Raw genomic sequence first — 23,570 nt, 5'->3', positions numbered from 1 at the left:
GTCCAGATGATTCAAATTCTTACTCAGGTTTGTATATTTTTTTGTTTAGTCGTGGTACTGTCAGAATTAAAACACTGTTAAATCGATTTCATTGAACTGCATTTCAGTTTCTGAATCCACATAATTCAAATCCTTACTGAGATTTGGGTATCATTGTGCAGTTTTTGGTATTGTCAGAATTAAAACGATATCTTTCTACGTTATCTGTCTGCATTTCATTGAATTCATGTTCAGTGTTTGAATCAGCTCCGCAGTTATCTGCAAACTTTGAATTGTAACTATTATCCATGATTGTTCTTAGAGGTATAGAGAAGTGGTTTCCCGTTGCCTTCTTCATCGGAATATTATGACCATCAATGGGATCACCATAGCGCCCATCAGTAAAATCGAGATCTATTATTGTCTTAGGATTAGATCTTCCGCCAATACCCTCGTACTGCACCACTGATGCCTTTTTTCGGGTCACTACACAAGTCATATCCTGAAGAGGGTACAAGATATGGCTTTGATGTCAGAAGACTCCAGATCTATGGCAGTGCACGGCTCTGGTAAGAGAGGGCAGACCAAAAGGTGTTGCATCGTCTAATCCTCCCCACACCAGCAGGCAGTGTCTCCATCTATGCTGTAGCCCCATTTCTGCATAGAAACTTTGCACCGTCCAGTTTCAGGCGATTGAGAAATAGCAGCGTTGGCAATTCCTCACTTGATCCTCGAGGAAGTGATTCACTAGGTCCATAGGAAAACTTCTGTGTCACAGCCTGGAGGTGGTCGGACCATAATGTTGACCCTTTGATTGTGAGCAGAGCCATCGAGGGTTCAGGCGAGTGAAGGAAGCTACGTTTTGACTTGAGTTTCTTTTGGCTGGTTCAGAGGGTGGATGAAAAGGGTTATCTTCTTGCTTGATTTTTTCCTCCTGTGCTGACACCTCACTTCTGATGTGTGGAGGAGCAATGCCACACAGTAGGTAAAGATCATCTACTCTTGTTGGTCGCAGGCAGCCAGTAATTGCTCTGTAGGTAGCATTCATGGCTGGATCAATCTTTGCAGCATGGGATGACGTACACCAGGCAGGGGCTGCATACTCAGCAGTTGAGTGGTATAGAGCAAGCGCTGTTGTACGGATGGTTTTGGCATCTGTTCCCCATTTCGTATTGGCAAGCTTCTTCAGAATGTTGTTCCTTACTCCAACTTTAGCTTTGTCTTGGCAACATGTTCTTTGTTTGTAAGGGAACTATCGAGGGTGACGCCGAGGAAGATGATTTTTCTGGTGTGTACCAACCATTTTCCAAACCATCTGACCCTCAGTTTCCCGTCTGCAGGGGAATGAAAACTTCGGAACAGGTGGGTTTGTGAGGAAACAGAAAAATCAAAGAAAGTTTGAGGAAAATAGGACAAATAATGAGAAAGTTATGAGCATTTGAATATTGCGATCACTAATCGTATGGAGATCCCCCCATTGTCAATGCGAGAAATATGTGTGATGTTACATGAATAACTTTCCCGTTCATGGATTATAAAATACCCCCGAAATGTCTGTATTTGATCTTTCTAATGGTGATACAACTCTTCATCCATAATATATTCTTTGAAAATCTGTATTACATGCCCTATAGAAAGAATAAATGATCTACTTATATATAACAGAGGTAGTTTAAGTAAAATATATACAAATGTAATAGCAAAGTTGTTCATACGTGACATCATACATCTTTGTCACATTGCCATTGGGATGATGTACATAACCAATATGATCTAGACTTCAAATGCTCATAACTTTCTTATTATTTATTCAATATCCTTCAAACTTTCGTTGATCTGTTTCTTTTGTTTATCGGTTTTCGTACAAGCTATCTTGTTCCAAAGGTTTCATTTTCCTTTAAGGTTGAAAACAGTGAGTTGGGTTTTCTCTGGATTTCCCCGAAGATGATTTGCAGCACATCTAAGCGTCAGGCCTGCCAGAGGATCGCTGATTGCTTTTTCCACTTCTTCAAAGGACTGCTTCTGCCAAGCAAGGCGAAGGTCATCAGCGTACAGGTAGCTTTTAGTACTTGAGTGGATTGGTTGTCATTCATATAGATGTTAAAGAGGAGTGAGGCGAGGACGCTTCCTTGTAAGAGATCGCTTATCTGTCTCTGCCATCTGCTTCTGAAACCAACATTTTTGCAAGATTCACAAGAAAATCGCCGATTTGAAAGCATGTTCTGGATCAACTGTGTCAGCTTAAGGTCCTTCGTCACCTCAAAGACTTTCCTCGTGACTATCCGATGATTTATCGTGTCATAAGCTGCAGAGAGTTCAACAAAGCTGCTCAAGTTATCAGCCCTTTCTGAAACCCATCCTTGATGTACTGTGTCAGATTTAGCTTTGCTATGTGTGACATAGCAGAGAGATGGGTTTTTAGCTCTCTGGGCTGCTGAGTCTTTGGCTTTTTTATTAGTAAAGCGACTACCCTTGATTTCCTCACTATTTTTGGCATTGTGTTTTCACTCAGACAGTAGTTTAACATGTCAAACAGCCATTTGAGGGCAACAAGTCCAAAAATGTTATAACTGCTCATAGAGGACAGCATCTAACTCAGCAGCCCTGTTTTTCATTGCTGTGATGGTATCACTGCGCCTACTGCAGGTGCGTGGCCAGAACTTGCCTTTACCACAAGTCATTGGGGGATGTGCCGTTTTGAATTACACTGTCAGTGCAACCTGCTAGCGTTTGCCCCCCCTGTAAAAAAAAAGTTTACAGAAGAAAAGAAAGAAGATTTTGCAAAAAGCATTAACAGAATCACTCTGTAAATTAATAAAACAGGAATTTTTCTGCAATTTAACAGAACATGCCTTATTAAAAAAAGGGAAAAAGGGTGTTTAGGAAATTTGTAAAGTTCCATACTACACGAAATACCAATTTCCTATAAGATTACGTACGTAATCTGGTAAGATTGCAGGTGCTCTCGAGACTCTGCTGCAGGAACTTCTTTTATTTTAAGGATATTTTTTTATCAGTGCATGGTCCTCCTTAAGTCGCCTTAATACGACACGCGGAGTTTAGGAGGGGTATTCTTTTAGGCCCACATCCCCAGGCATAATATCTCTTAGTACTAGAATAGAAAATCACTGAAATATCTATATAAGCATGTTCTCTGAAAATTCAGTTAGCATGGTTAGAGATAAGTATGTGAGAGCAATAATATTTAAATAATGACAAAATAATCATTACAATAACAACACTATTACATGTGACTTATAAAGCGGCAAATACACTCTATAGAGTACTCAAATATATGAGAATGTGAATAAAAATGTTTTAAGAACATCTTTGAAGGACTCAGAGTCCCAAAATCTTGTGTATCTATACAATCCCAAAACAAAATTTTCGGTCGTTTCGTTTTCTAGTTTATAGAGAAAACATAACAACCTCTGGTTTATACAACTTACAGTTCTGGGTCCCGTAACACAAAGGTTAGCGATTGATCGCTAATTTCAAAGGACAATTCTGATTGGTTCATAGTCAGTCTACTTAGCAAAATGCGCATGCAACGAGGATCTTGATTGGTCATTTCATTTAGCGATTAATCGCTAACCTCTGTGTTACGGCGCCCAGGTCTAAAATATCGTTCAATATGAATTGGAATTATTTGCAGTACATCGATTAGGACAGAAAAACTAAATGAACAAGCCATTGTCCATTCTTTATCTGAATCATATCTACTAAAAATACAATTGGAAATTGTATTTCCAACATATGTCGTTATAAACATGGTTTAAACATACTTACTGGAAGTTAGTATTTTTCTGGTACCATAGGATCATAAAACTTGCTTTTTTTAATTTGTTCATCTGTAATAATTCAACGGGGGAAATGCTATCTGATGTGATATTTAAAAGTCGACTGCTTAATGTTTCTTCATTACGCAATTGCTCTATAAAAATTAAGGCTCATTTGGAGGCCTCGACGGGGGCGTACACCAAAGCTGTACTACAATACCAATGTGCAATTTTGTCAATCAGGCCAAGGTTATCACATGAAGCTAAAACAGTATAGGTCTTTTAATGAACACTATGATTTTTCCTAAGTCACCATGCCATTATTCTAGAATTATTTCATATACATTTACTACCAAATTCTAACCCCTTTACCATAAAAACCAGTGACAATGGAACACCCTCCCAAAGTTCTCGGCAACAGGGCCGAAGTCGTCAGAGAAAATGAAATAGTTTTCACAGTTTTACCCCAAAAGAATCATCAGAATAGAGATCAGTACCCAATTCACCCTCCCCTTAGTCGTGCATTCACATTAATAACAGACAGATTATTTATTCCAGCCGTCTTAAGAATGCATGGTCCTCTGAGCTCGCGGTTATCGCATGTAATATACATTTGAGAAGGAGCAAAATGTATTCTTGCAGAGATTTTACTTATTAGGTGGTCCACCGTCATCTTCGGGTTCACCAGTAAAGGAAACATGCTTCCGTTGAAACTTCGAATGAGAATCTCCCAGGTACGACGGTCGATTGTTCCAACTCCTGGGAGGAGTAAAGGAAGCCGGAAAATAACGCATTTTGGATACACAGTAAATATCAGTTTTAGTAACGGTAAAATTAGTTCGTTAAATCCGATAAAATGACCCCCTAAGTGCCTGTTTGCATAAATAGAAATACATGCCGAAAACAACTGGAAGAAAGTGCGTCATTATTGAGAAATTAGCAATATAAGTATTGGAATCAAGACAAACGTCTGTTATTTTTCCATGCCAGCTAAAGTTCAAATGCATACATTAGGGCATGGAATTAGAGTAAGGTTAGGCCGAAGTATATAAAGTCACATTTTTTTTCATATTGATCGCGCAACATTTCCGCACTTCTGGTCAGGTTGGCTTCTATCCGGGCGGGTAAAATCTTTATATCAATAACTGCCGTCACCCTTTTAAAATTCGTGTCGTATTAAATAAAAAAGTACAATATCGTTAATTCTATGAAACTTCATGTCATTTCCCTGCACATTCATCTCTCGTCTTGTCTTGTAGACGATCGAGGGGCATTTTCGAGGGTGCCTGGAGGCTTAACGTGCCCCCCTGAGCCATTAAATGTGGCCCCTGAAATTTGTTTAGACCCGATTGTGAGTCAAGAAATATCAGCTGTGGCACTTTGGTCGGGTAAGGTCTCCAGGAACCCTCGAAAATGCCCCTCGATCGTCTACAATTTGACGCAGCGAGCCTAGTGACTGAAGTAAATGATGATAATAATCTAGGTATAGGTAGGTTTTCCGAAATTTGGCACATCCAGTAGCATTTTTGTACATGAAATCGTCGCGATTAAAGATCAAGTCCATCCCAGAAAATGTTGATTTGAAAAAAAAGAGAAAAATCAAACTAGCATAACGCTGAAAATTTCATTAAAATCGGATGTAAAATAAGAAATAAGAAATGTGGCATTTTAAAGTTTCGGTTATTTTTCACAAAGTAGTTATATGCACAACTCAGTGATATGTAAATGAGACAGTCGATGATGTCCATCACTCACTATTTCTTTTGTTTCTTAATGTTTGAATTATACAATATTTCAATTTTTACAGTTTGGTAACAAGGACCAACTTGACTGCAAAATATAGTATTAAATAATGTTAATTCCACATGTTCTGGGAGGAATAATCGTTGTTTCACTTGACAATGAGGAGAAAATTTGAAGATCTCATATTTCATGCAATAAAATACAAATGAAATAGTGAGTGAATGACGTCATCAGTCTCCTCATTTGCATACCGACCATTCCTTCTTTATTTTACATCCGATTTTGATGAAATGTTTAGTGTCATGCTTGTTAATTTTTTCTCTCTTTATTCAAATAAACTTTTTGTTGGGGTGGACTTGTCCTTCAAGTATTGTTTGAATGATTTACAAAGTCTATTCCATTTCAGACTTTTAACAGCAAATTGAGGCAAAATATAGAATAACATAAAAATATTGTATTGGATAGGGAGCCAGCTGGGAAGCACTAAATAGTTTTAAAATTTTACTTCAATTCCATTGAAGAAAAAATGATTCAATTGTCTTCCAGAACTAATAATAAATAAATATATTTATGCCTTCGTCTTTTATTGGCAACTTGATCTTTATGATAACTATCTTCAATTAATGATTGAGGGGTCTTTCATTTTTTGATTTGAAGAAAGTGTCTCACCTTGAGTTTTCAGCTTCTCGACGATACTATGTGTATTCTGCCACTTTGATTCGATCTCACGTTTTTCCTCTTCAAACGAAGCCCGATCTTCCTTTCTTTCGTTTTCCAATACTTCAATTTTCTGACTGAGTTTTGTCACGGTAAGCTCTGTATTACGAAACGACAAAGGATTTAAGTGATATATTTGCTTTTTTTTTGGGGGGGGAGGGGAGGGGAATAATTTCTTCATTCATTGTGATGTCAATGCACATACTGTAAATCATGAGTAGTATAGGATGCACATACTCAGAAGAACATCTTTTTAGACCTTTGAGATCAGCCATGGATTCAGAAATCTGGGGTGACGGATTGTGATATTTCTTACTTTATACGAGTTAGACAAGTCACACGCTGTTCTGCAACCAAATCAATTGAAAAAAATGTTTGACGTTGTAAAGAGTGTATAAACATGACTCTCAATTTTTCATACATAATGATTTGGTAACGTTATTCCCAAATCAACTGCTGAGAGGAGACGTGGGATTATTATCATGGGATAACTATTTACATTACATGATTAATGGGTCTTTAATATCATATTCTTATTTGAAGAAAGGGTCTCACCTTGAGTTTTCAGCATCTGAACCTGATCATTTACAATCTTCTTCCATTTTGATTCGATCTCACGTTTTTCCTCTTCAAACGAAGCCCGATCTTTTCTTTCGATTTTCTGACTGAGTTTTGTCACGGCAAGCTCTGTATCACGAGACGACAAAGGATGAAAGTGATATTAGCGTTTTCACAATTTTATTTTTCGGAGGGGGGGGGGATAATTTCTTCATACATTGTGATGTCAATGCGCATAATGTAAATCATGAGCAGTATAGGATGCACATGTTCGGAAGAACATCCTTTAAGACCTTATACATGAGCCATGGATTCAGAAATCTGGGGTGACGGATGATAATCTTACTTACTTTATACGAGTTAGCTTTATCGCAATTTTGTTTCATGAATTTAATTTTATTGAATTTATTAATAAAGTCACCACTTCCATTGAAAACGGTTCTCATACTGTCGGTATTTTCCCGGACTTCTCCAGGGCCTTCGACACTATTAATCATGAAATTATCTTACACCAAACTGTTTAATGATGGACTTAGAGTGAATGTCTTGGAGTGGTTCAGGAGTTACCTCACTGATAGGACCCAATTTGTATTAATAAATAATAGCAATTCGTCTACCAGGTCTACTCTCCCAATAAGTTGTGGTGTGTCACAGGGTTGGGTAGCCTTCTTGGCCAACTTATTTTTATTACTTATAGTACTGATTCAATGATATTCAAAATACATCAAATTCCCTCTGTTTTACGATTTTCGATGATTACTTAAATAATTTATTTTCTTTTCCCATAATGGGGTTAACCAACTCATTAGGATTGTAAATTCTGAAGTAAACAAATGACACATACTCGATCAAGGCCAACAAACTTTTGCTTGATCACCACAAGACAAATTACATGCTCTTCAGTAACAAAATCAGTATCACAACATGTTTGACATTGTAAAGAGTGTAAAAACATGACTCTAGAATTGTCCATAAGTATTGATTTGGTAACATTATTCCTAAATCAACTGCTGACAGGAGACGTGGGATAATTCTCATGATCCCATGATTATAATTTATATTTTATGTACATTACATGATTGAGGGGTCTTTGATATTCTGTTTTGAGGAAAGCGTCTCACCTTGAGTTTTCAGCTTCTCGAACTGATCATTTACAGTCTTCTGCGAGTTTGATTCTATCACACGTTTTTCCTCTTTAAACGAAGCCCGATCTTCCTTTCTTTCGCTTTCCAATGATTCAATTTTCTTACTGAGTTTTGTCACTGTAAGCTCTGTATCACAAAACGACAAAGGATGAAAGTGATATGTTAGCGGTTAATTTTCTGTGGGGGGGGGGGGGGGTAATTTCTTCATACACTGTGATGTCAATGCGCATATTGTAAATCATGAGCAGTATAGGATGCACATGTTCAGAAAAAACATCCCTTAAGACCTTTTACGTCAGTCATGGATTCAGAAATCTGGGGTGACGGATGATAATCTTACTTACCTTATACAAGTTAGCTTTATTGCAATTTTGCTTCATAACCGTTTTTTGATTGAAATAATTAAGGGACAAGTCCACTCTAACAAAAACATGATTTGAATAAAAAGAAAAAAAATTGCAACAAGCATGATACTGAAAATTTCATCAAATTCGGATGGAAAATAAGAAAGTTATGACATTTTAAAGTTTCGCTTCATTTCACAAAACAGTTATATGCACATCTCGGTCGGTATGCAATTGAGGAACTGATGACATCATCCACTCACTATTTCTCTTGTATTTTATTACATGAACTGTCAAGAGAAACAACGATCAATTCCTCCCTGATCATGCGAAATCAGCATTGTTTAATACTATTTAATTCAGTTAAGTCGGTCCTTATTGCCAAATCTGTAAAAATAAAATATTGTATGATTCAAACAATAAAAAACAAAAGAAATAGTGAGTGTGCGACATCATCGACTCTCTCATTTGGATGTAACTGGCTCGTTCATATACCTTTTTTTGTTAAAAATAAGCGAAGCTTTGAAATGTCATAACTTTCTTTTTTTACATTCGATTTTGATGAAATTTTCAGCATTATGCTTGTCTGAATTTCCTCTACTGATTCAAATCATCTTTTATCAGGGGCGGACTTGACCTTTAATCATGAAATTATCTTACATCAAACTGTTTCATGATGGACTTAGAGTGAATGACTTGGAGTGGTTCAGGAGTTACCTCACTGATAGGATCCAATTTGTATTAATAAATAATAGCAATTCGTCTACCAGGTCTATACTCTCCCAATAAGTTGTGGTGTGTCACAGGGTTAAGTAGCCTTCTTGGTCAACTTATTTTTATTACTTATAGTACCTATTCAATGATATTCAAAATACATCAAATTTCCTATGTTTTATGATTTTCGACGACTACTTAAATAATTTGTTTTCTTTTCCCTGTAAATTTTGAAGTAAACAAATGACACAGACTCGATCAAGGCCAACAAACTTTTGCTTGATCACCAGAAGACAAATTACATGCTCTTCAGTAACAAAATCAGTATCAAAACATGTCTAGAATTGTCCATAGGTATTGACAAATCAACTGCTGACAGGAGACGTGGGATAATTATCATGATCCCATGATAATAAGTATGTACATTATATGATTGAGGGGGTCTTTCATATTCTGATTTGAAGAAAGCTTCTCACCTTGAGTTTTCAGCTTCTCGAACTGATCATTTACAGTCTTCTGCCAGTTTGATTCTATCACACGTTTTTCCTCTTCAAAAGAAGCCCGATCTTCCTTTCTTTCGTTTTCCAATAATTCAATTTTCTGACTGAGTTTTGTCGCGGTTAGCTCTGTAAAAAGAAACAAATAAGGGCAAAAGTTATAATTTAGGAGTTTTCCCACTTTTTTTTGGTGTACAACACAAATAATGGTGTCGTTTACCCGAGGGCCCTTAACCAGCAGTTATCTAAACTCCGTAGTTGAATTAACATGGATTTAAACCTTGCTGATACCCTTGTATAGGTGAGCAAAATAATCATTGTGGTTAAGTAAAGGACCACCCACCGAGTTGCAAAACCAAGACTCATGTGGACAAGCAATGTTATAGAGGGTTTAAGATGAGCAAATAATGCGTCATTTGAATGCTCAATGCAATGATGCTAGAATTATCTTCTGTTCACACGACTGAGGTGGCTTCGCAGTTTTACGTTTCACATCGACCATGTTGTCGACAAGAAGAGTGGCTTCTTTTTGGTACCCAATCAATCACTCGTGCATAGCCAAAATTGGGCAACCGAACAAAAAATAACACGTTTATCTGCGGAAGTGGTTGAAAGATCACCGTAAGATCCGCACCAGAATGACGTTTGGAAGGTCAAAGCATTCTACGGCTGTTCACTACGTCATTCTCGAATTCCGTTACTAGAAAACACCTTGATACATCATTTGAATTGCACATTTCAAATTGCGCGGTTTTGCCATAGAGATGTTATATTATTGACACTAGAGCAAAGACCTTATAATATATTACTAGACCGAAAGCTGCGCGCGCGTTCAGCACAAAACAAATGAGATTACACTCCGCCTACCGCGATCATTTGAAGACAAAAATAAGCCCCCATTGACATTCATGAGCGTAAATATATTCATATTCCGGCCTTGTCATTGGCTAAGAGCGTCATTAATACGCGATTTCCCCGATTCTTTGTCATCGATACTAGTGGTATCGTGTTACAGAAGTAATTATTCATTTGACCTCATTACGTCAACTAATTTATTCATTCTGAAACTTTTCTTTCCACACAAAAATGGACCTACGAACACTCCGGTGAGTACGTATAAATTGATCTAACCACATGAATTCAGTGGACTATTTACAAATTTCACACTGTATTTTGTGATCTTAGGTTATTTCTCTACCAAATTAGAGAGTTTACTATCATTCTTCTGTTAAAGGAAAGCAGAATTTGGTCTTTGAAATTGAAGTTAGATTGTCATCGTCGCCCAGTGCAGCCTGTATGTTGCTTGCAGTGTTGCGGTTATGCCGCTGTGTTAACCACATGTATTTTGTACGGGCTCCTAGCCGATTGGGCATCGAGAGAATTTCGGGCCGGTTTGGTTCACCTCCAATTAACAAGGACCAACCCACGATTGATTAAAGCAAGAATGAAGCTTCTTTTTGTACACTGTAACGTTAGATCTAGAGGGAGATCTGCATCTATCTTCAGTAGATCGAAACCCAGTCAGGAATAAACTGTGAAGTGGAGTGTGGATGAAGATATATTGCCTGTCATTGTGTCAATCCTCACTTTCAGTTTCAGATATAGGCCTATATCAAATTTATTTTGCATAACTTCAGGCTTCTTCATTTAGCCCCCACCCATTTTAACTTATTGTTATTTATAAATAGGGTCTATAGTTGGACTCCTAGACCAAAAGCTTCAGTCTCTCTATTTTGGTTGTTCCGCTGAACTGTGTTGGCTCACTCACGAATAGTAAAAAAATGTCAGAAATTGTTGAATAAATCCCCAGAAACGACGGTTATTCCTGTATACGAAATAATATGCTGCTCTGCATGCATGTTTGTCTTATTATCAATAGGCTAGATCTAGATAGGCCTAACGTTAGATCTAATTTCTAACTTGGTTAACAGAGGATCTAGGCCTAGTGTTACTGTTGCTTCTTATTAATATTATTTTAGACTTAGATCTAGGCCTACGGTACTTCACTTTTATTCATCGATGCTTTCTAATTCTAGGCCAACCTAATTCAAATCGAGTCATCTAAATTATACTTTCCCAACCCGCGACACTTACCCCAGGCCCAGGGCTTATGATCTAGGTCTGTAATTTAGGCCTAGATCTAGGTCTGGGCCTAAACGACTCCATTTACATGTACGAGTATGCCTGTCAGTGTCAGTGGACCAAGGACTAGATCTAATCTTGGTCAATAATGGCAATGAAGTTTAAACTTTTAGCCAGGAATAAAAGACATCAAATCCATATAGGCCTAGATCTCAGTTTAGAACCAAAGCTTTACTTTCTAGGTCTAGATAGATCAAGAGTCCATCGTTACTATCTAGATCTAGACCTACGAATGCTGTTGCACAGCTCTGAGTCTTGGACTAGATCTATACTTTCTTACAAATAGATCTAGACCTAGTGCATTAGATGAAATTATGTTAAAGTCAAATGAAATAAGATTCGGAAATAAAAAGATGCAGATGTTTCTTTTTGGGGGGAGGGCAGTCATTTGAAAATATTTAGAGAAACCTAAAATTCAGAAAGCAAGGGCCAGAAGTAACCAATATTACCTATGGCCGTTTTGTGCATTTTCTAAAATAAAATTGAAGGATGTCATGCAATTCTTTTTTTGATGAAGGTTTTCACATTTCATCTCTTACCCAAATCCCTCCCCTATACATACGGCCATGAAAAATATCGCTTCTTATTATTGTACTCTCTTTTCTTTCACAAACAGGTTGAGTTTGAAGAAAAAGAAACAAAGGTTGAGTTTGAAGAAAAAGAAAAACATGTTGAGTTTGAAGGACAAGAAAACCGGTATAGAGGTCTACCTATATGGTTCAAGATGATGATCATAATTGCATGCATCATTTTGCAGATTCTCATCCAGGTATAAAAGTTAAACTCACCCATTCAAAATTACAGATACATTACATGTATTGAATGTTAACCATGTTTACATTAAATAAAAATAACCTTAGCCACAAAGAGGTAGGATCTGTACGGAACATACACTTCTTAAATATACAGGCTGTCGAGTCTAAAGTAGAACCAATGTCAAAAGATGTACTTTGGGCAAATTTATAAAATTAGGACATGTCCTTGATCTACTAGTAATTAAATTGCCTTTTTATTTCCTATTTGTTTATAAACAAAGCAATATTCATTTTTCATGAGTTATATTTTATAAAATTCATTTTATTCATGCTTTAGTGTGATATTCATATTTCATATTTGTAGATTTACTATTTTTTTTGTTTTACATTTTGTCTAATAGGATGATGCAATTTGACAATTTCCATGGAGGTGATTGATGATGATAAATAATTGGTGAAGTAGGCCTAATAGAACAGTGCCTGGACCACAGAGAGAAATACAAACTACAGCAGTTATATGAGTGAGTTAGTTAGTGATTATTTTTGATAATAAAGGTTGTTCACATTTTTTTGGCAAAAATAGACCTGCCTTTGAAAAACCCATTTCAATTTTGTTTCTAGATTATAGTTAGTGTCGTTTTTAATTACAGATCAAAATATTCTGTGCAACAAAACATATCAACTTTAATTCTGACTATTCATATAATTTACATATGTTAATTTATATATTCATATTTACAAAAAATTTCTGTCATTTTTTCGAAGAGTACATGTAGTTAGAATGGAGAGTGGTATGTAAACTGCAGAGAACATGTTTAAGTGATATGCTTTATAGAAGTACAACTTTATAATTAGAAGTAAGATTTCCTATGGTATGTGTTGAAGAAACATATATACCTATGCATAGTCTCACTTAAAACATTTTTTTTATAAATCATGACAATTTAATTGATTTTCTTTCTCTATTTTTTTTCAATCTGCAGGACTGGTGTAACAGATGTTTTCATTCAAGAAATCCAACTATTCAACATTGAAGACTTAGGAACCACGTGATGAAGATGGAAAAGGTTTTTTTTTCCAAGTCCAATTTAAAAAAAAAATTATCACACCCAAATTCATGACGTATGAAATTTCTCATTGATTTTCATTAAAATTGGTTGCAAAAAGAGAAGCTATAAACATACAAATAGGAGCAGCGGATTGAAGTTGCTTGAAAGTGGGGGGGGGGGCAGGGAAAATGCTGTTTTATGTGACATTTTTAAAAAGTTGCGAGCAAGCAAAATTTTGACATTTTAAAAAGAAATATCCAATTTTGTGATAGATTTCGACAAAATATTCAAAATGATATATTTCACCCTTTGCTTTCCTTTTTCTTTTTTTCCCCTTGGTCGTGATTTTTTTTTTTGGGGGGGGCAAGAGCATTGGCGGCGGAAGGCAAAAAATTTAGGGGGGTCCACCTGAATTTATCCACCTAAATCTTAGAAGGGACCACAAAAATTTCCAGCAAAAAAAAGGTTGTCAACCACAATTTTAGGGGGGGGGGCACAACGATTTTAAGGGGGGGGCCAACCTGAATTTAGGGGGGACGCAGGAAAAAAACTTGACGAGCAAAAAAAAAAAAGATTCTCAACAAAAAATTTAGGAGGGGGGACTGTCCCCCACCTCAAATTTAGGGGGGACAGGTCCCCCTATCCCACCGCTTCCACCGCCTATGGGCAAGAGTCCTTCAAGCCCCACCTCCATCTGTACGAACCTGCTTATATACCCCACTCACATGAATTATTAAACTTATTGCACACAGGATTTCCTTCAGAAGTATATTATAGAAATGAAAATATTGTTTTCTTGTTTCAAAGGGCACTCGTCATGGTGACCATAAAACAGATCCTTCTCAAGTGAAAGGGGCACAGAACAAATTCTTTAGAAGCGCTCTTCTTGTGTAAAAGGGGGCAGTGATTCAAGAAAGGGCACTTTCAAGAAGGCGAGGGGGCACTTTGTATTACATGAAACGGGCTCTCAGATGGAAGGGCACAGAACACGTGGGGGAATTTTTGGGTGAAAAATTGCATATAAGGAAGAGCACTAATTGGTATTACCTAAAACAGGTTCTCATCAGGTGAAAGGGACACAGTACACGTTCGTGAGGGGGCATTTTCTTGCATAAAAAGGCACTTTTCAGTGCTTCAAAAAGTAGGGGGAATTGTCCCCCCCAGCATACAAAAACATATTTATTTTGGTTCAAACTATTAACATACGCTGAAGAAAAAGGTAAAGCTTAATCCTCTGATAATGTGATTTTTTTTTCTGGATAATTAATAAAATTCACCACTAACCAGAAAATTCCTTCATGTCTTTCATTTGTGTTCATATAGTATTTGTACCGAGCTAAAATGAAAGGGATTTGGAATTAGCAAAATTCAAAGTGAGACGGAGATCGAGAGAGGGAAAGAGTGATGAGAAGTGGGTTGAAAAGAGATGAGAAAGAAATGGAGGGGCACATAATTATGAAGAGATAATTTAGAGGAGGTGGTGAGAGAGCTGGTGTTGGAAGTAGGAACAAAAGGGGTGGAAGAGAAATAAGACGAGATTTTGGAAACCAGGAGACAGATAACAAGTGGGAAAATAAGAAGGAAATATATGAAAAGTTAAGTTGCAAAAGGGGCTAGGGCCACTCCAAGAAAATTATTTTTTTTATTCTCCCATATTGCAATATTCTTATGCGAAAATGAATTTTCATGATACCCTACCATTAGAAATTCAAAATTGGGTATAAGAGAAATCTACTTATCTTCATATTTTTTTAAGATATTTTTTTCCAGAAAAATTATGAATGGACCTAACCCCTTTTGAAAAAAGTGAATTTTCTTTTTTTAGTTCACTTTTTTATGGGAATTTCAAGTTTTCTATGGTATCATCTTATAGAGCTACTAAAAATCAATTAAGACATAAAAATCAAATTTGATTAAAAATGGACCTAACCCCTTTTAAAAGTGAGCTCTTCATATGTAGGAGAAGGGCGGCACAAAAGAACATGAGTGGGAAAATGATTAAATGGAAAAAACAGAGTAAGAAATGCTGGAGAATAAAGGGGACAGGAAACATATTGAGCATGATAAACTGGGGCCCGTTTCATCATGAGTTACAAGTATGGTAACTACGAATACCAATCATAATCAAGGTTCCCACGGTTATCACAATAATAGCGATGTTTAAATAGCTGTGTAATTCATTATGAAACGGACGCCAGAAGAAAGCCGGCACGGGGATCCATGAAGATTTTTTTTTTTACTTCTCCAAATTAACAAGAAATGACTCTGTTAGTGGTGAAAGTTATTTTTTTCAGTATTCATACTCAACCAGTGAAAATGAATACCATCATTGTAATAACCATGATTCCCCCCACCTCCACCTTTTTACCTAATCGCGACTTTATCTACTCTTTTCATCTTCCCTTTTAGAATTAGCATAGGCCTATAAGACGCAATACAAACATTGTTTTGTTTTTAAGTGATATCGCTTGTGATATCGATACTTTATAAAGCGCAACGTATCGTCTCAGATTTGCGCTTGCTTGATTCGCTGAATCATTCGCGTCACGAGCGCGTAACAAAATGAATACATTAATAAATTTGCCAAGTTGACCTTTGTCATTGCGCTGGTGTGCGTATTGTCTAATACACGTACAAAACCACAGTTGACGAGGGAGCATCGTACGAAATTAATATTAATGGGGGCTTATTTTAGCTTCTAATGGATTAAACAAAATGGCGGTAGCTTCGGGGGCCTGCACTAGAGTAATCGCTCGCATTGACGTGCGCTTAATGCGGCTGTTATTCCATGTATTGCGCAGCCGCCATCTTAAAGAGGGCAAGAGCGCGGATGTATAACACACGGCTCTATGGGAGAATATCACATATTTTATAAAGGAGATGGACTAAACATCCAGAAAACGGGGGGAAAACGACGCCGGAACGACAAGGTCGACTGAGCTCAGTCGACCTTGTCGTTTCGGCGTCGCTTTTTCCCCGTTTTCTGGATGTTCAGTCCATCTCCTTTATAAAATATGCATGGTTATAAAACATAAAATGTTTTGCCTTATGATTTTAATGTTGCATTCAGCATTTAGTAGTAGTTATTCAATATAATTATAAGCCATCATAATAGCATATACCTTGACAAGGGTGTCAGATAAGGTCAACTTAACACTTAAGAGTGTTCATATGTTCTCATTATTTGGTGCTCATTTGACACTCAGTGTTCAAGCAATATACTGTGTTGAAACAACACTTAGAGTGTAAAATAAACACCAAATACTCAGAAGTGTTGAAACAACACCGTGACAGGTGTTGGATAGAAATATTTTAACAAAAATTATTGTTGAAGTTACACTTCACTGGAGTAACCTAATACTGTCTGTTGTTGGGGTATATATTAAAAAAAACAGTGTTAAGTTACACCGTCAGGCTGCAGGTGTTGCCCAAGAACTTGAAATCGGACACCAAATGGTGTGAATCCGAACCGTGAAACAACACCAAAGCTGGTGTTGGTATTTTTTTTCCAATGGGTGATTTAAACTTTCGTTTAAATTTTCGTTCCTGCAGGTGTTCGAGGGTGTCAAATGAACACCAAATGGTGTCAACTTCATAACATTCTCCGACTCGTGTTCAAATCGAACACCAAGACTGGTGTTGATATATTTTAACATCCTAAATGTTGGTAATCTTAACACCAGTGGCAGTGTAACTCCAACACCAGATGGTGTGGTCCTTTATTGATTGTGCTGATGTTAGATTTAACACCAGTGGTGTGGCTGAGAATGGGGCTACTGTTATCTTTTTTCTAACTTCTACTTATTTCTAGCCCCATCCCTTTAGAATACAAGACCTTTCCCCCCCGTCTCTCTTCCACCCCTTGTCATATAAAGATGTGAATGTATAGTACGCTTGTATGTTGATTCCCTTTTCTTTTTACTGTTATCTCATTTAATTCACGTAAATCTGGTATTTATATTGTGGGTAGTTCTTGCATCAAGATATGCACACTATGCATATTTACACTTTTGCATTACAGGATTTTGGGTCCTAAATTGCATCCATTGTTAAACTCCATATAGGCAGGTAGGATGTGTGTAAATCCATACGGTACTAGACATTTAGGAGTAACGTTAAAGTTGGTCATTACATTACACCATTTCCTTTTGGATATCTAAAGAGCAACATATTGTAAGCACTGTGCCTTCTTAGGTTTCAGCTAAAATTTAGGTTACAATGGCCCTCTAATTTATCAATTATGAGAACGCATAAAGAAGTATCAAAATGACTAAAGGTTAATGGCCATTATTGAAAATTTTACCTTCCTGATCCGTCAAGGGTTGTGATTCGATATCACCAAGTTGTTCTGGCTTTTGAAGTTTCACAACTGTAAATTTGAAAAGTAAAGAAAAGTATCAAACTTTAGAGGTAGTCTTTCCTGCATTATATTTCATCGAATGAAATTGTACGCTACAAATATGCACATTGTATGCAATTAATGATTACTAATAGAGTTAGAAGCAAACAGTAACATAGTTCTAAGGCTTCATATCGAAGTCTCTAAAAAGGGTAATCGAATCTAAAGTCACATTAATTTACAATTTATTTGTGAAATAAATTACATTACATGAATAAGTATTCCATGACGATATCATGAACAACATGATTTTCTTTCGATCCTTCTGACAAACTGCACAAGTAGGTTGAGATCAAAATACCTTTATAAGTGAATATGGTTACCATCATTTTGTATCTTATGACACATTTAATACATATATTTTATCTTTAAATATTAATAACATTAATAACTGATTATAATAGGATTATGACTACTAGGTCTACCGATGATAGTCAATAATGTGTAGATCATTATAATGAAATACATCATCATCCATAGACGATTTTCTTCTCTGAAAACTAGGTATTTATTAGATAAAGAACTAGAAAAACAGATATGTACCTCCTAATGGACCGGGGGATCCATATTTCTTGTAATAGATCAGGCATGACACAAATAGGATTAGTAGAATGAAATTAATAACGATGCTGGTGATAAGACTTTTGTTGATCCCACGATCATGAGAATCTGTAGGAACATGGATATAAATATAAAGCTAAAGTGATATTTTTTTTTAAACAAGTGCACACCTAGTTACCAATAATGCATATAGCATTTCCATTCATTTGAAAGCAAGATAAAAGAGCATCGTAGATTAAATGCCTTGCTCACGGGCATAGGTGCCGCAGCCGGGGATCGATCCCCGGACTTTCCATGTATAGCCAGGCGCCTTAGACCACTCGGCCACGGCACCTCCAATATAAATGGAAGGAGAGATCTATAACATATACATTTTTCTTGTTATTTAATAACTCGGGTTTATAGGTAGCCTTTATTTCAGGAGATATGTATCAATTAAATTGATTAGTTAATCCAGCGTCTGAATGTTTTCGACGAAAATATGGCGCGATATAAATGATCTGGATCATCATTATGCTACTTGCCTTTCGCAAACGACAAAAAGTGGGGTATAAATTGGGGAGAGGGCGCTTGCCCCGATCTTTTCAGGAGAAAAGGAGAACAAGGAAACATAGAGTAACAGAAAAGGGAAAGAAAAAAGGAGATGGAGAAGGGTGAAATATATAATTTTCTGAATATCATGTCAAAATCTATCACAAGATATTCGTAATGAAAATGTCGAAAGTTTTGCTCACTCGCAACTACTTTTATTATATGAATTAATAAATTTTTGCCATTTTTACTGTCTTTTTATTATTTCATTTTTTTTTGGGGGGGGGAATACTGTAAAAAAACGATAAAATAATGATTTATTGAAATAGATATTATCCACGAGAATTATAATAAGAAAGATCCATCTCGAAGCTCACAGAACAAAATATTAAACTGCAAATGTATGCATAATAATGCGATTAGAAATTGTACGCAAATTGTTGTATTCTAATTTTTACGCCCGAAGCGCGCCATTATTTTTCGTAAGTTTTCCATTCCCCCAATCCAAAATATGGATCGACGCCCATGAGCCTACCTGTTGCAACATCACCCTCAATTATAGTAATTTTCATTGACGAGGTTCCATTTACGGCATCTCCATTGGCTTCACAGGTATATTGTTTATCAAAATCAGCCTTCGTTACCTGTCAGTAAGAATGCAACCATTGTACGTGAAAATATTACAATGAAAAAAGTAAAGCGGCCCAACACAGAGTAATGTAACTTTAACTTAATACAAAAGTTTTTTAGTTTCATATACCTGACGAGATGACGATAATTGCCAATTGCCAAGTTGAATTAATAGACTTATGACGTTGAATTATTAACTTGTAGGTTAGTAACTGGTTAGGTTAGCAATGTATCTTGCAGAGTAAATTTCTAAAGCATTGCATATTGGAATAAGCTTATTAAGAAATTTGTCAACATGCAAACATGCGACTTTTACAAGTCGACTTAAAAAAGTAACATGTTTGCATGTTGACAAACTTCTTATTAATTAAGTCGAGTTACATTAATGTAATAAGAAGAGGACTGAATAAGCTTCATACATGTACCACGAAGAAAAAAAACACATTTTAGGTTTTAACTGTAAATTTTACAGCTAAATATTTCATTTCATATTGCATAGTTGTGGGAAAATTTCTTTTTATGGTAACTTTTATTTTTCCGTCAATTCAAACAATAAAAATATGTAATGTTTACAAAATATAATCCAATCAAATCGACACCATCATAAACGTAATTTGAATAAATAGAGAAAATCAAATAAAAATAACCGTAAGAATCAGATTAAAATAAGAAAGTTTATTGGGTGGAAATTTCCATAACATTTTTTTTAACAGTAAAGCACAATATGGATAACACAAATGAGACGCAACATATTTTTTTTTTCAATAATGTATATATTTCATGTATTGTAATTACAAAGGTTTGATATGGAATAAATCTTTCTTTTATATTCCTAAAGGAATTCATCTGATTGGTAGAAATCAATTCAAACAAGTTTTATCATTTCATAATCGATTTTAGTTTCTCATGAGTTTGCAGAGAAAATCAGCAATTTCACTTTAAACAATGATGAACTATTGGTTTCCTTAGATGTTGTGAGTCAGTTTACTAACACTTCTACTTCGTTTTCATTGCATGTTGTAAGAGACCGCCTCTTTAATGACATCACACTGACAGAAAAGATTAAATTGACTGTTGACAATATTGCCAGGCTCCTGCTTCAAATTTGATGGAGGCATATATCGTCAGAAGTTTGGAATAGCTATGGACAGCAGTGGCGTAGCTAACGGGGGGGGGGGGCACGTGCCCCCTGAGATTTGGTGTGCCCCCCAGGTGCCCCCCCCAGGTGCCCCCAGGTGCCCTCAAGAAAAAAATTGGCAGAGCAAAAAAAAGGGAGAAAGAAGAAAAGAAAAAAGGAAAAGAAGAAGAAAGACAGAAGAAAAAAAGAAGAGAAAGATAAGAGAAGGAAGACGAGTGAATGAAATAATGTGAGGGGAAGACTTGAAAAAAAAATCTTTCATGTTACTATATAAAATTTTTGCTTGCACTTTGCTCCAGAATTGCCTGTTCAATGAGATTCATATCTTGCTCAAAAGGCTGATATGGAGCAAGTTTTGAAGTCAATATACAAAACATATTTTAGCTCGGATATCGAGCTTTCATTATTTTTTTTCCTGTGCTCTGTAAAATGTCCGTTTTATGGTCTACATAGCAGCATTTAATCTCACTCTGCGTTGTCACATTGTTTTATTTGCCAAGGTATATTGTCTACGTGTATTCCATAATGTTCCATTAAAGAAATGTATTCAGAATGCCCAGATCTAAAACATGCGCGATAGCCTGCATGTTGTTTATTCAAAATGTACTTAAATTATCAAGTTTCACATCAGAATATCAATAATTGTCTGCTCTCGCTTCACGATCGCATTATTAATGATACCCAATTAACTATATCCTATTAATGATTTACAAAATATGAATAGAGTGTCCTGCTTTTAGGTCTAAAATCTCAATTTTCTTCCTCTCGCGCTTCGCGCTCGCATAAATTTTTTAGTTACATTCCTATCCGATTTATTAATAAAAAAACTGCTTAGAATGACCATTTTTTAAGTCGGAATGTCAAAAAAATATGTTCGCGCATCGCGCTCGCATTATTGAAATATATACCATTTTCGTGGTTAACTGTAATCCTTAACAGGTCCCTTTTAGATAATGCTAGAACAGTTAATACAAATTTCTGCTCGTGCTTGGCGTTCGCAGTAACCATCTAGTTACATACGAATCTTGTTCAGGATCACACATAACATTGCCCAGAATATTAAATTTTCTGGACAAAGTACATGAAAGTAAAAAAAAAAAAATCGATCGCGCTTCGTGTTCTCACTTTTTTATAAGGCTTATTGGATTATTTCATGTTCATGTTGTTTTATAAGAATGAAACTAAGAAGTTACTGATCGGGAAAAATATAGATGAAGATAATTTCGGGCCCCGTCCCCTATTGGCGAAACTCGGATCCGCCCTTGTGACACATACACACACATCGGAAAAAATGGCCGGTACCCCCCCCCCCCCTGAGAAAGCAAGGACCCCCCCCAGTTCCCCCAGGAAAAAAATCCTAGCTACGCCACTGATGGACAGTCCAGCATCTCCCACCGTGGACAACCTGTTTACGGAGAACTGTGAGAGTAGCATTCTTTCTACTAAGATCGAGAGAGAAGGACGCTATATCTGTCGATCTTTTTGAAGTCAGTGATTAGTGACCATGTAGCCCCAAGGAACCACACAATAAACTGGAATAAGAGCCAGATCCCAGCTATAGATGACAATAAATACACAAGATTGATTAGGGAGGCGATTCACATCCAGAAGAACCAGGCACATTACATGAACATAGACGCTGGATGATATACGCAACGAATATTCTCACAGAATACTATCCCATCTATGGCAATTCAGCGCTAGTCTGAATGGCTCGTCAAACATTTCCCATATACTCGTGTGTTAAGGTGGCACTGTTAAAAATTCAACAACAAAGGAAGATGAAATTTGAAGATCGATTGTTAGCTACCAGTAGATAGGATCAGATATTCCATATCTGATCAGAAAAGGGTACCTTAAACATCTCAATATAAAAAATAAATAGGAATTAATGAAGACATCTCCTGACGGGATCAAATTCATCACCTTAAACCGTAAATAGCCTTAGTAATAATGACAAAGCCTTAGTAATAATGACAAAGTCTTAGGCAATAGTAGCTCCATGGGCAAAGGAAATTCAGCGTTGCCCTTCCTGTAATCAGTGTAAGGCGGCAAAACACTTTCACACACTTTTGTCAATCAGCACATATCAAATAAAAAAAAATGGTATGGGTTGGGTCGAATGAATATCTTTTGCCTTCCCGCTGTAATTAGGCCCGTGGCATCTGAAGAATCCTGCAGAAACGAGTAGGCGAAAACTCACAAGGTAGAAACCAAATGTTAAACATGTTAAAAGATGAAAATTTGTTAGACTTGGTTTTACAATCTTTAATATCAAACATTGATATGTGATATAATATAATGCAAAAATATAAGTGAGCATGGTGAGTGAAAAAAAAAACAATAAAAAAGAATCGTTGTTCGATAAAATGATATGGCTATAATAAAGCAAGGCTCATCAAGAAAGGTATTTGTCGATGTGCCCATGACGTAATGCACCAAAATCTAATATTATTATTGATCGGGATATACCTGAATTTTGGAAGAAATATTGAAAAGCCCATCTTTCTCCTGCATCTGTTGAGTTGCATTTTCCGGTACTCTTCCATCACTTCTAACCCATGTCAGACCTAGTGGAGGTCGAACGTTATAGACCATACAGACCAGTGTTACATCCTCTGGCGAGTTCTCATCAACGGTATAGATGCATCTCCCTTGCGCTGTGACGTTACAAGACTCAACGATCGGTTCGAGAGGCTCTGCTAAAGCTAATTACATACATGTAAATAGTTAACATTTTGTGATAAAATTTGTTCATCCAGGAGTAAATAAAAATAACTTGGAGAATAGTTTGCGGAACACAAGGAGGTAACCCTCGCCAAATATGACCTTATTATTTCTATTACTTAAATAGTTTTCGTCATTAATAATGATAATAATGATATTATC

At 36.4% G+C, this 23,570-nt stretch overlaps 1 protein-coding gene across 1 annotated transcript; it reads right to left on the bottom strand.

Annotated features, from left to right (window-relative positions):
* Positions 1 to 751: 751 nt before the first annotated feature.
* LOC121419664 lies at positions 752 to 23,424 on the bottom strand. The gene is made up of 9 exons (XM_041614123.1): positions 23,154 to 23,424; positions 19,449 to 19,557; positions 18,365 to 18,490; positions 17,726 to 17,791; positions 9,456 to 9,605; positions 7,898 to 8,047; positions 6,774 to 6,905; positions 6,171 to 6,317; positions 752 to 1,194 (listed from the first exon to the last, which is right to left on the bottom strand). Exons 1-9 carry the CDS (start codon positions 23,277 to 23,279, stop codon positions 752 to 754), a joined length of 1,449 nt encoding a protein of 482 aa, XP_041470057.1. The 5' UTR covers positions 23,280 to 23,424.
* Positions 23,425 to 23,570: the final 146 nt, after the last annotated feature.

Source organism: Lytechinus variegatus, chromosome 8, assembly GCF_018143015.1.
Source record: "Lytechinus variegatus isolate NC3 chromosome 8, Lvar_3.0, whole genome shotgun sequence".
NCBI lineage: Eukaryota > Metazoa > Echinodermata > Echinoidea > Temnopleuroida > Toxopneustidae > Lytechinus > Lytechinus variegatus.
The sequence above is the reverse complement of the archived record's forward strand: the minus strand, read 5'-3'. Positions and strand labels throughout refer to the sequence as shown.

Bases quoted from the DNA above. Each gene is read 5' to 3' on its own strand.
- LOC121419664 (XM_041614123.1), bottom strand. From the start codon at position 23,279: ATGGTCTATAACGTTCGACCTCCACTAGGTCTGACATGGGTTAGAAGT. The intron at 17,792-18,364 runs GTACATATCTGT...TCAAATTTACAG, and splicing joins ATCCCCCGGTCCATTAGGAG to TTGTGAAACTTCAAAAGCCA. The intron at 9,606-17,725 runs GTAAAATTTTCA...TTCTTTTTACAG, and splicing joins ACCCTTGACGGATCAGGAAG to AGCTAACCGCGACAAAACTC.